This window comes from Odocoileus virginianus, chromosome 6, assembly GCF_023699985.2.
Source record: "Odocoileus virginianus isolate 20LAN1187 ecotype Illinois chromosome 6, Ovbor_1.2, whole genome shotgun sequence".
Taxonomy (NCBI): Eukaryota; Metazoa; Chordata; class Mammalia; order Artiodactyla; family Cervidae; genus Odocoileus; species Odocoileus virginianus.
The window spans coordinates 14,127,054-14,141,067 of NC_069679.1; the positions used below are offsets into that span (position 1 = coordinate 14,127,054).

At 48.6% G+C, this 14,014-nt stretch overlaps 1 protein-coding gene across 2 annotated transcripts; it reads right to left on the reverse strand.

Annotated features, from left to right (window-relative positions):
- Positions 1–678: 678 nt before the first annotated feature.
- On the reverse strand, positions 679–12,118 carry LOC110129565 (dehydrogenase/reductase SDR family member 4). 2 transcript variants are annotated; one of them, XM_020881007.2, is made up of 8 exons: positions 11,878–12,096; positions 10,213–10,390; positions 5,867–5,968; positions 3,747–3,817; positions 3,600–3,651; positions 3,200–3,334; positions 2,698–2,753; positions 679–1,235 (listed from the first exon to the last, which is right to left on the reverse strand). In XM_020881007.2, the coding sequence occupies exons 1-8, from the start codon at positions 12,018–12,020 to the stop codon at positions 1,121–1,123; spliced, it is 852 nt and encodes a 283-aa protein (XP_020736666.1). In that variant the 5' UTR covers positions 12,021–12,096; the 3' UTR covers positions 679–1,120. The 2 variants fall into 2 exon arrangements, with proteins under 2 accessions (XP_020736666.1, XP_020736667.2); XM_020881008.2 differs by lacking the exons at positions 3,200–3,334; positions 3,747–3,817 and having other exon boundaries at positions 11,878–12,118.
- Positions 12,119–14,014: the final 1,896 nt, after the last annotated feature.

Here is a 14,014-nt window from a genome sequence, read left to right on the forward strand (position 1 = left end):
CCGGAGAGGTGCCGGATTGAGCATGCGCGCCGCGCCTCCCGGCCGCGTGAGACCCTGCGCGCGCTCGCGCCCACCCCTCCCGCCGGCTCCCGCGTGCGACGCCCTGTGCGTGTCGCCTTGGAGCTCGGGCTGTCTCCCGGGTAGGGGGACAGCGCCCTCACTTTCCGTGTCATCCACTCCTCGGGCACCGCCAGCAGAACCTATTTCTTTTGTTTGTGGGCCTGGGTACCCCTCGCGGGGTCATCCTTGCCAGGCTCCTCCCTTTTTACTGCTTGCTCCGGACGCGTCTAGCTCGTCCTCGCTGACCCTTAAGGAAGGAACTTGCGGCCAAGGGTGATGCTAGGAGAGGACCTGGCCACATTTGGGGAAGCTCGACCTTCCCTTCCCGCTTGCCCGGCCTTGGTGATCCCTGCGATGTTCTTGGCGCCATGCCCGCGGGTGTGAGCCGAGAGTAGCACCTGGGAATTCCCATGCCACCTCCTCCCAGCTGGCACCTCTGCGAACACCTCCACCCCCAGCATTACGCTTAGGTCCTGGAGACAAGGAGGAGGGTTAGGAGGATCCAGACTTAGCATCTGGGAACATACTAGGGGAATCCAGTCCACTCAGACTTATGCTCTGCTCGGCTATCACACCTATGCACCCTACACTGAAAAATGAGCACATTGACTCAAAGCATCGTGATCATCTGCGTTTTATTTGCACCTCATTTGCGAGTTGTTAATTTCCAACTCAGTTCCTTCCACTCCCAAGTTCTTTCTGTCCCATCTCCCTCAAATTTCCCTGATGCCCAGAAAAAAATACTAGTTGGTCTTTACCACAGTAGACCAAGCCCTCTCAGCAGGCCTGCCCTGTTCTCGCAAGGGACGTCTTTGTCCAAGGCTACAGCAACAGCAGGAATCCTCCTAAGACTATACCTTGATAGCAGAGAATGCTGGAGCTTTTTACGGGGCAGAATTGATTTGTGTGTGTGTGTATGTGTGTGTGTGTGGCAGGGGGGTGTTATGGTGTAAAGTTAGCAGTATGCTAGGCAGAGGTGGGAAAGGCCAGTTGATGGATTCAGGAACAGGACTCTGGAGCTGGAGCCCAATCTCTGCCCCGGTGGATGCTCTCTACATCCTTAGAGGTGAGATAGGACCCCTCCAGCCACCACCACTGTCTCCCCAGTAATGTAGTTGGCGTCTTCAGAGCATAGGAAAGACACGATGCCGGCACAGTCCTCTGGCTTGCCTAACCTGGGAAGCAGGGAAAAAGGAAGGGAGTAAAAATCAGGGAATGGAATTTGCTAAAGTATCAGGCAATTTTTCAGGACCAGTTAATTGTCCATAAAATAGGGCTACCATATTATAAGCCGTTATAATTCAATAGAAGCATTAATACTGCACTCTGCAAAAACCACTACACATTATATTCATATAATATAGAGATACTTTGTTTTTTAGAGAACTCAGGACACCAAAATCCAGTTATATAGATAAACAGGCTATTTCATTCTTCAAAGAATTTGTTTCACATGTGTGCATACTATTCAAATATCAGAGAGTCTGTGAGACAGTAAATGATTTGTTTAAAATGATTCCATTTGTACAGCTTCAATTCACAGACAACTTTTTCAGGAATCTATTTTTGTCTCAAAGTCATTTTGTGAGATTGTGCTAATTCTCAGTGTTTGTATCAGTGATTGCATAGTTAGGGAACACTTTAATCTAACTGCCATAGAATGCTCTAGAGGTGGGTGGAGTGGGTACTTCAAACCTAGAAGGACTGGATTAGTGGTTCTCCATCCTAGCTACACACTGTTGTCATCTGAGAGGCTCAACTTCTCCCTCCCTCCCCTTCCCCCACTAAAGATGCCTAGGTTCTGCCTTGGACCAATTAACAGAGAATCTCTGGGAGTGAGGCTTGAGCATCTGTGTTTTCACAACTACTCAGTTGATTCTAATGTGCATCCAAGACTGAAAAGCACAGGGCCAGATCATTCACTGTGGCTCAAGGATGCCAATGCCCTGACTGATCAATGAGTTGTGGACTAGGACTGCAGCTCATGCCTGACATGAGAATGGCTTTGGGAGCACTTGAGAGCATCTTCCTCCTCAAGGAGGCATTGCTGGTACATGTCCTTGAGGGGACAAGGTGGAGGAGCTAAAGACAAGAGAGCTTCCGGAAGCCAGAGACTGGAAAGAGGCAGAGAACTTAGTGGACAGGGAGCCAGATGAAGATGCCTGACCTTTTTGGGGAAGAGGCTAGTTTTCTTAGGCAAGGGAAGCTTGGAGACTTTTATTTGAATTGTAGGATCCTTTTATTCGAATTGTAGGATCATTAACCTGAACTTTGGAAACATGACTCTTTTTATTCAAGGCAAACTAAAAAAGCATGCTTTGATTTTGGTTTTGGTCCCTGATCGTTAGGGACACCCAGAGATGGAGGCAAAGACCCAGGTGGAGAGAGGAGTCAGGGCCTCCCCCAGGGCTCTGCTCTGCTAAACCTGGATGCCTCTGTGTTTGGTTTTTGCAAGGAGGCAGACTCCCTGCGCCACTGTAGTGACGCTCTGTTCACAAACTTGTGAAGTCTGTGTGTTTGAAGTAAGGAATGGATGGCTCTGTTGTCTGTGGGACGGAGAGACGGCAAGCTATGGGCTTCGAGGGACCAGACCTTTCCATCTTTATCCCTCTTCACCCTCCCCTGTGACAGCCTTACCTTTTGATCAGCATGCCTGCTTTTATGTTCTCCTCTCTTTCCTGATTCTCCCACAACTGCAGGAAAAAGGAAAATCTCTTCCTGTGAGGGACAGTGAAAGGACAAACTGCCCGCCCTCCCATCTATTGAGAGGAAGGATGGAGAGGTGCCCCCTTCATTTCCTAGTCCTTCCCAGCTCCCAGTCACCACCCACTGGCCTCTTCTGCTCTGTTCGTTCTTCAGGTCCTAAGGAGGCATTTTGGTGGGTTGCTCCAGGTCTCAGCCACTTAAGGAAATAGGAAATGGCCTGAGTGGAATCTGAATTCCTCAGTCTCACTGTGCACCTTAGGAAAGGATAGTGTGGGGATCTGGTCTGGACACATGGCTGGTGTGGAGGGGGAGTGTGGAAAAACCCAGGGCAGTGGGTGGAAGTGCTTGGGAGCTCAGGACCCAGGAGCTGGGCTTCTCCATTGAGAAGATGCCCTTTAAAGTCCCAGTGGGATGCAAGACTCCCGTTCCTCACCACACGGCTGAAGCTAGTCTTGATGAGTCCAGGCGCCAGGCAGTTCACCCGAACATTCCACTGTGCCAGTTCAATGGCCAGGTTCTTAGTGAGGCCCAGCAAAGCTGTTTTAGAAACGTTGTAAGCACCCAGGTTCTGGGGAAAGGAGAGAATTGGTTAGTCTCTTCAACTCCAGCTTATTCTTGGTTCTAAACATAATATAGAACGGGCAACTCTTGTTAAAGAGGGTCCCAGTTAGAAAACTTTCTTATGGCAAAACCGCCCCTATTTTCATTTGTGGAGGCAAGGCAAGGAAGGTGGTGTGATTCCAAAAGGGGACACACATTTCCTAGGGTGACTGGAGGAACGGAAGGTACAGGATGGAGGAAAGGATAAAAGTAGCAGAGAAGGGGGTTCTTACAGGAAATGGGCTGTAGGCTGCGACGGAGGACACGATCACTATTGAGCCGCCTCTGAAACAAAAAACAGAATGGCCCTGCTGCCATGGACACCCTGCCCTCGGCCTGCGTGGGGCCCATCACACCCAGGCCCCCCTCCTTCCCTGTACCCTCGTTTCGCCATTTCTGGCACCACTGCCTTTGTCAGCAGGGCTGTGGCCTTCACGTTAATGTCCAGAATCTGCAATAGAAAAGAGAGGGGTAGCAACATGAGGGTCTTCAGAAGGCTGCAGAAGGCAGGGTGATGGAGAGTTAGAGTGGGGTCCCCAGGATCTGTTTGTTAGGGTTGGCAGAGGTCCTAGAGATGATTTACCCAGAGCTTACAAGTGAAGACACCATGGCCCAGAGAGAGGGAGCTTTGAGAATGACAGCTAGAGAATGACACGTTTTGGGGTTTGGGTGAGAAAGAATGGAGCCTGGTTCATCTTGTTTCCTAAGTCTGATCTGACCCAGAATGGATCTGAACTCTCAAGGCTGTCTTGGACTTGAGCTGGACTGTCTTCCAACTAGTGAGAGCCTGTGAATTGGGCTGGCTTCCTGGACCTGCACCAGAGTGAGCCGTGATTCTCAGGGAAAATGTGGCCTGACCTCTGGCACTTGGGGTTGTTCCAGCACTTTTCTGGCTTCTGAGTTAGGGAGGGAGATGCTCTTGGCCCTCCAGGATCGACTGTCTGGCTGGATACTTATTGGCAAATGGGATCATGAGGAGGCACTACTGGGGGAGCTGGGACATAATCTAAAATCAAAACTGTACATCTGTAATTTAAAACAAATTCATGAGCCTTGTTTACATTGTTCCAGGCACTGCTGGGATAGTCCCCTCCCATTCTCCCCATACAACTGCTTATTTTGAAAAATTTTACTCTTACAGATAAGTTGAAATAGGACAAGGAATATCTGGATATCCTTTAACTACATTCACCAGTTGTTCAAATTTTGTGCCAATTGCCCTAACTATGTGCTTATGCAGCTTTTTCCTTACCCTTGGAAGGTAAGTTGCAGACATTATAATACTGTATCCCTAAATGCTTTAGCATTATTTCCAAATAATAAGGATGTTCTTACACATCACCATTCATTATCACACTCAAGAAATTTAACATTGATAATCATGATTTTACTTAATATACTGTCCATAAAAAATCTTCCCCAATTGTCCCCCAAATGTCCTTATTTTAAAACTCCAGGGCTCAATCAAGGATCAACCACTGCATTTAGATTTGATGTATTATGATATTAAAAAAAAAAGCCAACTAGAAAGAAAAATTACTCAGTTTATAACTGATTTTCATGTGGTCCCTATTCAGACTGCTCATGAAAGATGTTTCTCTGCTTTAAAGAATATCAATCAGCAATTGACTCACTGAAGACCATTTTGGCACTTTGGTCTCTATGTCTGTGGAACACTGATAAACAAACTAGAATATTTTAGTATCCTTAAACTTCAGTGTTGAGAAATTATTGATGACATCAGGGTAAAAGGCAAAATCTTGGGAGATCATAAAAAAATTTAGCATTTCCAAATCATGTGGGAGTATTAACCTTAGTAAACAAAGACAAATCTTTCAATTAAGGCTTTATAATTAAAGAATGTAGGTGTGTGATATACATTATAAATATAATGTAATTATACACCCTCGCATGAAAACCAATATTCTGTTCCTTGAATTCAGACATCTGGATCTCAGATGTTCTTGACATTGGAGTTAAAAAAGAAAGAGTGCAAGTCTTTTACAAAGGCTGTATGTCATAAAGCGGCAACTTAGTTCATTTCACTGGAATTGATATTTCATTTAACTAGCAGCTATTAAAGTTTTCCAGCTAATGAAAAATCATTTGTTTTTGGCAGCTGAGAGGGGGAAGGTTGGTGTTTAAGTCTGAGTGTATTAGTTATTGGCATATTAGCTGCCATGCCTGCTGGAAATAAACCAGGAAGAAGAGCTTGGATAAGCCCACTGTGGTAGAGGGGAGAGAGCTGGGGGAGGGAAGCAGAAGACAGTTAGCAAGGAGTCAATGAAAACAAAATTGTGGAGAAGCAGAAATGAAAGAGAAAGACAGGGACAAAGGAAGCCCCCCACCTGCATGTGCCCTTTACCAGGTGCACTGCAGGTGTGTGGCAAATTGCAAGGATTCCTCACATTTACACTGCACTTGACAAGTGCATTCTAAAAGCAGACTGGTGTGTGCCATCTTCTGAGGCCCACCCCCTGCTGCTCTCATCCTTTCTTACCTTGTCCCACACCTCCTCGGTGACATCGATCAAGTTTCCAAAGAAAGGGTTGACGGCAGCATTGGAGATCAGGATGTCCACGCCACCATGAAGCTTCACAGCCTAGAGAGGAGGAAGATCTGAATTAGGGTTACAGGACAGTAAGTTCAGTTCAGTTCAGCTGCTCAGTCGTGTCCAACTCTTTGCGACCCCATGAACCTCAGCACGCCAGGCCTCTCTGTCCATCACCAACTCCCAGAGTTTACCCAAACTCATGTCCATTGAGTCGGTGATGCCATCTAACCATCTCATCCTCTGTTGTCCCCTTCTCCTCCTGCCTTCAATCTTTCCCAACTCCAGGTTCCTATGCAATATTGCTCTTTACAGCATCGGACCTTGCTTCTATCACCAGTCACATCCACAACTGGGTGTTGTTTTTGCTTTGGCTCCATCCCTTCATTCTTTCTGGAGTTATTTCTCCATTGGGCACCTACTGACCTGGGGAATTGATCTTTTAGTGTCCTATCTTTTTGCCTTTTCATACAGGACAGTAAGAGAGGTGCATTTATCAATATTGGTAAAGAGTTCCTTCTCAGGGACAGTTGTCGAAATGAACTCTTTTCCTTAAAACATTTTCTCTTCAAAAGCACCCCAAGCTCTGCTGTCACTGATCCTTTCTCTTTTGACTTTCCCTTTGGGAACTCCTTTATTCTCATGGTCTCAGCTTTCACCTCAAAATCCATTTCTAGACCCTTCCTCTTTTATCCTAACCCCATTTCTCCAAGTGCTTACTGTCCAGTTTCCCTTGAATGAGTTACCATTACTCAAACTCCACCTGTCCACATGTACCTGAATGGAAAAATGAGTTTAAATAGACCCACAGAAAGTTGCCACTGGGAGGGCCTTTGAAATCATCTCGCCCAAAGTCCTCATGGTAAAGGTGATAAAACTGAGGTTCAGGGAAGTTAATTTCTCAAGGTCATATAGCTCAGGAATGACATATCAAGACAGGCTAAGAACAGGAGTTCTGCTCATTGAGTCTTTGGAGAGGTGATATGCTCAGGGCACAAGGGTTAGTGGTGGCAGAATTGACTCTCTAACCCAGAGCTAATTCATAAGAGTCCTCCAAAAGTGAGTTGGGGGTCACTATGAAACTGGCTGGGCCTCCCTTGTAGCTCAGTTGGTAAAGAATCTGCCTGCAGTGTAGGAGACCCAGGTTCGATCCCTGGGTTGGGAAGATCCCTTGGAGAACGAAATGGCAACGCATTCCAGTATCCAGGAGGGCCACAGTGAAGGAGACGCCAGTCTGGGCTTAAAGCAGTTCCATGCTCAGTTATGATGCCTTTTTCTCCCCTCCGCCACCTCCTGCTTTTATTTTTTTGGTCTGGAGGCATGGAAGATTCAAGGCAGAAACTGAGATTTAAACTGGGAAAACCAAGAGAGCCAACATCTAACCTCCTTAATAAACTGTAAGTAGGTGGTGAAGGCATGTGCTGGAGTAACAAATAGCCAAACAGTCTTTCTGCCAGCATTCTGCCACTGGGCAAACAGACTTCACATTTGCCCAGACCTGGCAATTTTGATGCCTTGGGCAAGCGGCACTAAATGGGCCCTCAGTCAACTTTGTGCTTCCCGATTTGGCACACGGAGGGGTGTTATTAACAATGTATACCATCTGCTAACTCCTGTTTTTTAACTAATTATTCTTGCTAACTAGGTGCTAAGCTCAGTTGCTTCCACACTGCTGAGGGGGATGCCTGGGCTGTCAACACGTAAATTTAACACATTTAAGATCATATAATCTTTGCAAAACCTGTTATCAGTACTCTCCTGTACTGTCTAAATTTTGGCGTCCAGGTCACCTGTCTCCGCTCTGTGTAAGTCTCAAGGAAAACGCAGGATGCGTCAGAAAGTGATGCGTGCTGGGCTGAGTGCAGATGTATTAGGGGTGGGGAGCCAGCGGACTGTCACAGAATCGCCTGGAGCGCTCTTCCGGTTGGTCTGTGCATCCCGTCCCCTTCTCCTTCTAGGCCTATCAGCACAGAGAGGAGAGCAGGCTGGCTTTTGACTGAACAGAGACAGAGAACCGTGGAAGATTAATGGCAAGTTTGCTATGACCACCCAGGTGTCTTCTAAGGCTTGCTCTAAATTGTGTGATTGCTACCCTAAAGTGGTTAAGAGTTGCTTGCTCTGTGTTTTGACAGGTCTATTTTTTTTTTAAGTAGAATCAAGTGGAGAAGTGGCTGATCTGGTTTCAGCTCATGCTGCCTTTGAGAAGCTTCAAGGTGCAGCTTAGGAGGCCACTGGGGAATAACCATGCTCAGGGCAGCAGCTTCCCTCATCACAGGCTAGTGGCTGGCCATAGGCAGGACACATCTCAAACTGTCAACAAGTATCCTATCATGCTCCTCTCGACACTGGTCTTTCAACTACTCGAGAGTCAATTTTGATTCATCCCTCCTAGTCCCATTTCTTGACACCAGCCAGGGGGGAAAAATGTGGTTGGTTCCTGCTAAACATCTCTTAGGCACATCTATTCTGGTCTTACTGCCACAGCTGTAGACCCAAGTGACAGCGTCAGCTTCCTCACCAATGTCCTTGCCCAGAGTCTTTTCTCCAATATATCCTTCCTACCAGTGCCAGATTATTGTTCTTTAGTAATTATTCCCACCTTGCTCAAAATCTCGCGTGGCTTCTTGTTTCCTCCAAGAATGTCTAAACTCCTTTGGGAGGCCATGGAGGTCCATGTCCTCCATGTCCCTTCCCACCCAACCCATTTCCTACCAGGGCTCCCGAGCCTGTGCTCTCACACTGTGGGTTCACAGAGCACATCCCCCTCCCTTCCTTGGCTATCTGCTCATTTTGCAGGATCATCTGGATCCTGGCCCTATGCCATCTGCCTAGCCCCACCCACTCCTCAAAGTCTAGCTCAAACCCCACTTCTGGGTCAGAGCTGCAAGATGGGCAAAGGGGACCTGGTGAGGGCCCAGAAGTCACATTCCCAGCAGGATTTTGACATTAAATGGCCATGTACATTTCATATGGCCACTAGTTGGCCCAGGATCCCAGCTGGCTCCCGCCCTGAGGATCAAGGTCTCAGGCTCTGTCCAGCAGAGATGGCAGAGGTGGCCAGGCATGGTGGCTTTCTTGGACCCACAACTGACTCTCTCCAATGCACATTTGAGCATCTGCCAAACGACTCCTGACAAATGGAATAACCTATGCTGTCTACTATGCCACTGTCTACAATAGTTTCATGCCCCCCTTGTCTAAGATTACCCAAATTATTTCCACCGCTTTTCATTCTGTCAGCACAGTATCTTTGGCTTCCCATCCTTGGATAGATTTTTCCTGCCACTCCAAGAAGTAAAGGGTGTGCCCTGAGCCTAGGAAAAAGTGGCCTCCTTTGTAAGGTGTTCACCTGCAAGACTGGTGCCACCAACTCTCGACACTGGCTTAGCCACTTCCTTTGAGACCAAAGTCTAAGAGGGCACCTAAGGCCTGACCTGGTAGGGAAATGCTTGGTAGTCTGGAGGTAGCTTGGCTTCCCTGGTGGCTAAGATGGTGAAGAATCTACCTGCAATGCAGGAGACCTGGGTTAGATCTCTGGGTTGGGAAAATCCCCTGGAGAAGGGAATGGCTAGGCACTCCGGTATTCTTATCTGGAGAATTCCACAGATGGAGAGGTCTGGTGGGCTACAGTCCATGGGATCATAAAAGTTGGACATGACTGAGTGACTAACATAAACACACAGGTAGCTGGTAAGTCTGGGTTGGCTCACACCTCTTCCCTTACTAGTTGTGGGGCCTTGGGGTGTTGCTCCAGCTTTCTGAACCATTCTTTGAACACGGGGCATAGTCCTGCCCTTGCTTGGGTTGTTGTTTGGAGGTAACCTGTGAAAGGCTCAAGACAAAGTGAATGGCACACAGTAGGTGGTTGAAACATAATGGGCTGCCTCCTGTAGTTTCCTGGGCACTCAACTTTATAAACTGAAAAAACAGGGGATTGATTGTTTCTTAGCTTATAGTGGGAATGCCTATTTACCCCTCTCATCTGCCCAATTAGATTGGAAGCTACTGGAGAGCCAGGACCAGCTGGAGTTTTTTGGGCACCCCAAGGCACAATGCAGGGTAGAAACAGTAGAGTGTTTTTTGGTTCTCTGACTGAGATGGGCTGATTCTCGGAGACAGAACAGAAAGGCACACATAAAAATGTACTAGTGGACTGGTGTGGGTATGCAGAATGCACTATTTTATTTTAGTTAACAGTGCTGGTTTGGATTACACCCATGTTGTACAGGAAAGCCAGCTCAGGCTGCCTCCCTTCTGCTATCTCATGGCTCTGGACCCGTATCCTAGCTGCTTACCGTGGCCACCAGCCGCTCCCGGTCCTCAGCCTTCCCTACATGGCACATGGTGCCTGTCACGCTCAGCCCCTCCCCTTGCAGCGTTGCCACCGCCTGGTCCACATTCTGCTGCTTCCGGCTGCTGACCACCACATGAGCCCCGTCCTGGGCCAGACGCCGGGCGATGGCAAAACCGATCCTGTGGGCAGAGAGAGATAAGGACTTTTAAGCCTGGTACAGGAAGAGGGTGAGACCTTGGGTTCTTAAGTCAGGCTGCCTGGGCTTTGAATTCCAGCTCTTTCTGTAGGACCTCCACGTGTTAGGATTAATGGCACAGCCAATACCATACAGATGGACATGCTTAGCATCTTTTTGGCACTGGTTTACTATTTTTATTATGGTTTTGGCCCTCAGTCTAGGTTCCCAGGAAGTGATAACACCTTCCACAGGTGTTATCCACCATGGGTCATAGGCTCCATACCCTATAGGGACTGAGGGGAGAGAGAAATGAGTTAGGGGTTTAGCAAGCAGCAGTGATTTCCATGATTGGAGAGTCTCTCTCAGAAAAACCTCTACCCCTAAATACTTTCTTTAGTAGAGTAGTCTACATCATCTCAATATTCTATTGTTAGTTATGTTTTGGGGTATATATGAAACTGGGGGTTTCTGGTTCAGTTGGTTCAGTTCAGTTGCTTGGTCATGTCTGACTCTTTGTGACCCCATGGACTGCAGCACGCCAGGCTTTCCTGTCCATCACCAACTACCGGAGTTTACTCAAACTCATGTCCATCCAGTCGGTGATGCCATCCAACCACCTCATCCTCTGTCTTCCTCTTCTCCCGCCTTCAATCTTTCTCAGCATCAGAACTGAACTGAGTTATGTTTTGGGGTACATATGAAGTTGGGGGTCTCTAGTTACAAACATAAATTTTTTATGTTCATAGGAGAAAGAGTTACACATTTTAAAAAAATCTATCTGGCTATATGGGTCTTTGTTGGTCCATGTGGGATCTAGTTCCCTGACCAGGGATTGAACCTGGGCCTCCTGCATTGAGAGCATGGAGTCTTAGCCAGTGGACCTCCAGGGAAGCCCCCAGGGTTACACATTTTGCACTTGTTAGCCATTAGGCTTCCCCATTTATATGTATTCTATCTTTGTGTAGAGCTGGCATCTAGCAGGGGTCTGTGGGAATGAGAAAAAGGGGTTGGTAAGAAACAGGCTGGGCACGGGAGGCCACAATATACTGAACTAAACAAGAATCTGGACACATGACTTGTGTCCCCTCTAGAGAAGGGGCAAAGTTCTGAGACTCCTGGGGATGCCACAGTGGGGTGTCTGGAACATTTCCGCAGTCGGTGTAGGCAGTGGATAGGGTGTTTGGAATCTGGACTGTCTTGGACTTCTGGCCTCTTCCCAGACTCTAGATGGAGCCAGTTGATTGGGGCGGCCCAGAACCCCAGGAGACAGGATAGACGGGGTGGGGTGAGGGGAAGCAGCAAGGCGGCAGACGCAGCAGTGACAAGAGAGCTGGCAACTCCAAAGGTGGAGGGAGCGGAATCCGAAGGGGGCTGCAGGCCAACCACGTGGTGCCTTTCTTCCAGGGTCAACTCTGGCCACACGGGAGGCCAAAATAGTACAGGTTTGCACACAACGGGGGACTCTGAGACGCGGGCTCGGGCACTCACCCGTCAGTGGAGGCCGTTACTAGGGCCACCTTATTCGCCAGCGGGTGCCGGCGCGCCACTCCGCAGCTTGCCATCCGGACCGACTTCCACGACCGCGCACAGGCACCTAATAGCAGTCCCACCTTCAGCATGGCGCCGACCATATCAGGGCTCTGCACCGCCCAGGGGAGGTGACAGTGGGGCAGGGCGAGGCGCAGGGCGAAGGGTGAATCGCCGCCATTGGCGGCACGCTCCCCTCCCGGCGGCACGCTCCCCTCCCAGCGGCACGCTCCCCTCCCAACTCCCCGCTCCCCGGAAGCCCTAGATCAGGACTGCTCGTCCCGCTCCGCGCGGGCCCTTGGCCAGGGGAGCCGCCCGTGGCCGAGAGCGCCCCCTGCCGTTTGTGGCCGCCGCGCCCCTAGATCCCCCCGCTCGCCCGGGCCGGCCCCGGGCGCGGGGGCGGGGATGGTGCTGTCGGTCCCGGTTACCTGTAGGGCCCTCCCCACCTCGGGGAGGTCGTAGAGTTCCTTGTCCTCCCGCTCCTCCTCACACATCTGCTTGCCCACGTCAGTTCTTGGGACAGAGCGGACTTTAACTGTTTGCTTTTGCTTCCTAGAACTTCAAGGTGGGTTTTGTTTTCCAAGAAAGTCTGGGTCCACGTTTGTGACAGCCCAGAGGAGGGCAGATGTTTTGAGATTGCTCATGGGGGGTGAGGCCCGTGGTACCCAGGGAGCTCACCTCCTGAGGGTCTCAGGGGAGCCTGGAGGAGCCTAGGAGAGACACCTAATGGAGAGGAGCAGGGCTAAGCTCGCACTGCCCTTCACTCTGGCTCAAGTTCTCCTCCATCCCCATAGGCCTGGAGGGCAGACTCTGATCACCAGGGGTAACCAGTGTGCAGAATTAAAGATCGTGACCTGACAGGATCTCTTATATCCTCCACTCTAGAGGACTTCTCTAGGCCTAAGTGGTAGCAAAGAGGCTAGAAGGTCCCCTAACCAGCGGTGGAAATTCAGAGCACTCAGGAGCACTCAAGTTCTCTATAATCACTGTGTCCCCAGGTCTTAGCCGCCATCCTAGTTCAATAAATATTTGTTGAATGTAAAAGCATTTTTATAAACTTTGAACTACTAAACACATAGTAATTATTGCCACCATAGAGTAATTATTGCTGCCACAGGCCAGGCTCTCCATCTGTAAGCTGAGGGTGCTGGGGTAGATGATAGATAAGGTCCTTTCCAGCTATAAATTCTGTGCCCAAGACTTCAGCCTCCACTTCTGCCAAGTGGGCTGAAATGATCTCCCTCCTGGGTTTCTGGGAGAATTAATAAATCTGGATCACTTATGATACACTGAAGAAAGGCCCCGACAGACCCAGTGTCAGCATCTGAATTGGTTTAACCCTGTGGCCTCCAAATGCCAGCCTGAGAAGTTGTGCAGATCCAAGGCTAAGTTTTCACTAGTTCAAGGCAAAAAAATAAAAAGAAAATACCATGTTTCATAAAGCTAAGCTTATTTAATTTAACAGATAGTCCTTTATTCTGTGATATGCTTTTGCTCTTTTTTTTTTGGTGTTAGTCTTTTTTTTAAGAGAAGATGATGAAAGCAGATGGGTAGGTTGAGAAAAGGGTTGTTAGTTTGTGAAATCACCAGTCTGGCAATCCAGACTGATGATCACCAGTCTGATGATCACCAGTCTGATGTCAATCCCTACAATTAGAGGAGAGAAAATCCTGGTCTGTGAAATTTAGTTCCGGGGATTGCTGTTTAACAGAATTCATACTTGCTAAAGGTTCAGGTAGTATATGTGTAGCTCAGCTAAGCAGCCAAAAAAATTTCAGCATCTAAAAGTGTATGAGTAGTGAATGATATAACAAGCATGCACTGGATTTATAGTTTATTTCTCAATCGAGATGTTATACAGCTGTGATATTCAGCACATCCCAATAAGATAAGAGAGCTTGAGTCTAATTTTCCCCATGTGCCGGGGGAAACTGACTCTGACTGGTGCCCCTCAGTCTGAACCTCATGAATTATTGACAACAGAGGCTGGATAGCATGACACTCCTCTTCCTCCTGACCTGTTCAGAGCTAATGCACTGTGGGAACCCTTCCCAGGGCTTGCCACCTGCCCTTGGGGCTGGGGGAGGGGATTTAGGAG

Coding starts and splice junctions, on each gene's coding strand:
- LOC110129565 (XM_020881007.2), bottom strand. CDS start 12,020: ATGGTCGGCGCCATGCTGAAGGTGGGACTGCTATTAGGTGCCTGTGCG. Junction 3,335..3,599: donor CAGCCTACAGCCCATTTCCT/GTAAGAACCCCC, acceptor TCCTTTCCCCAG/AACCTGGGTGCTTACAACGT. Junction 1,236..2,697: donor GCAGGCATGCTGATCAAAAG/GTAAGGCTGTCA, acceptor CCTGCTTCCCAG/GTTAGGCAAGCCAGAGGACT.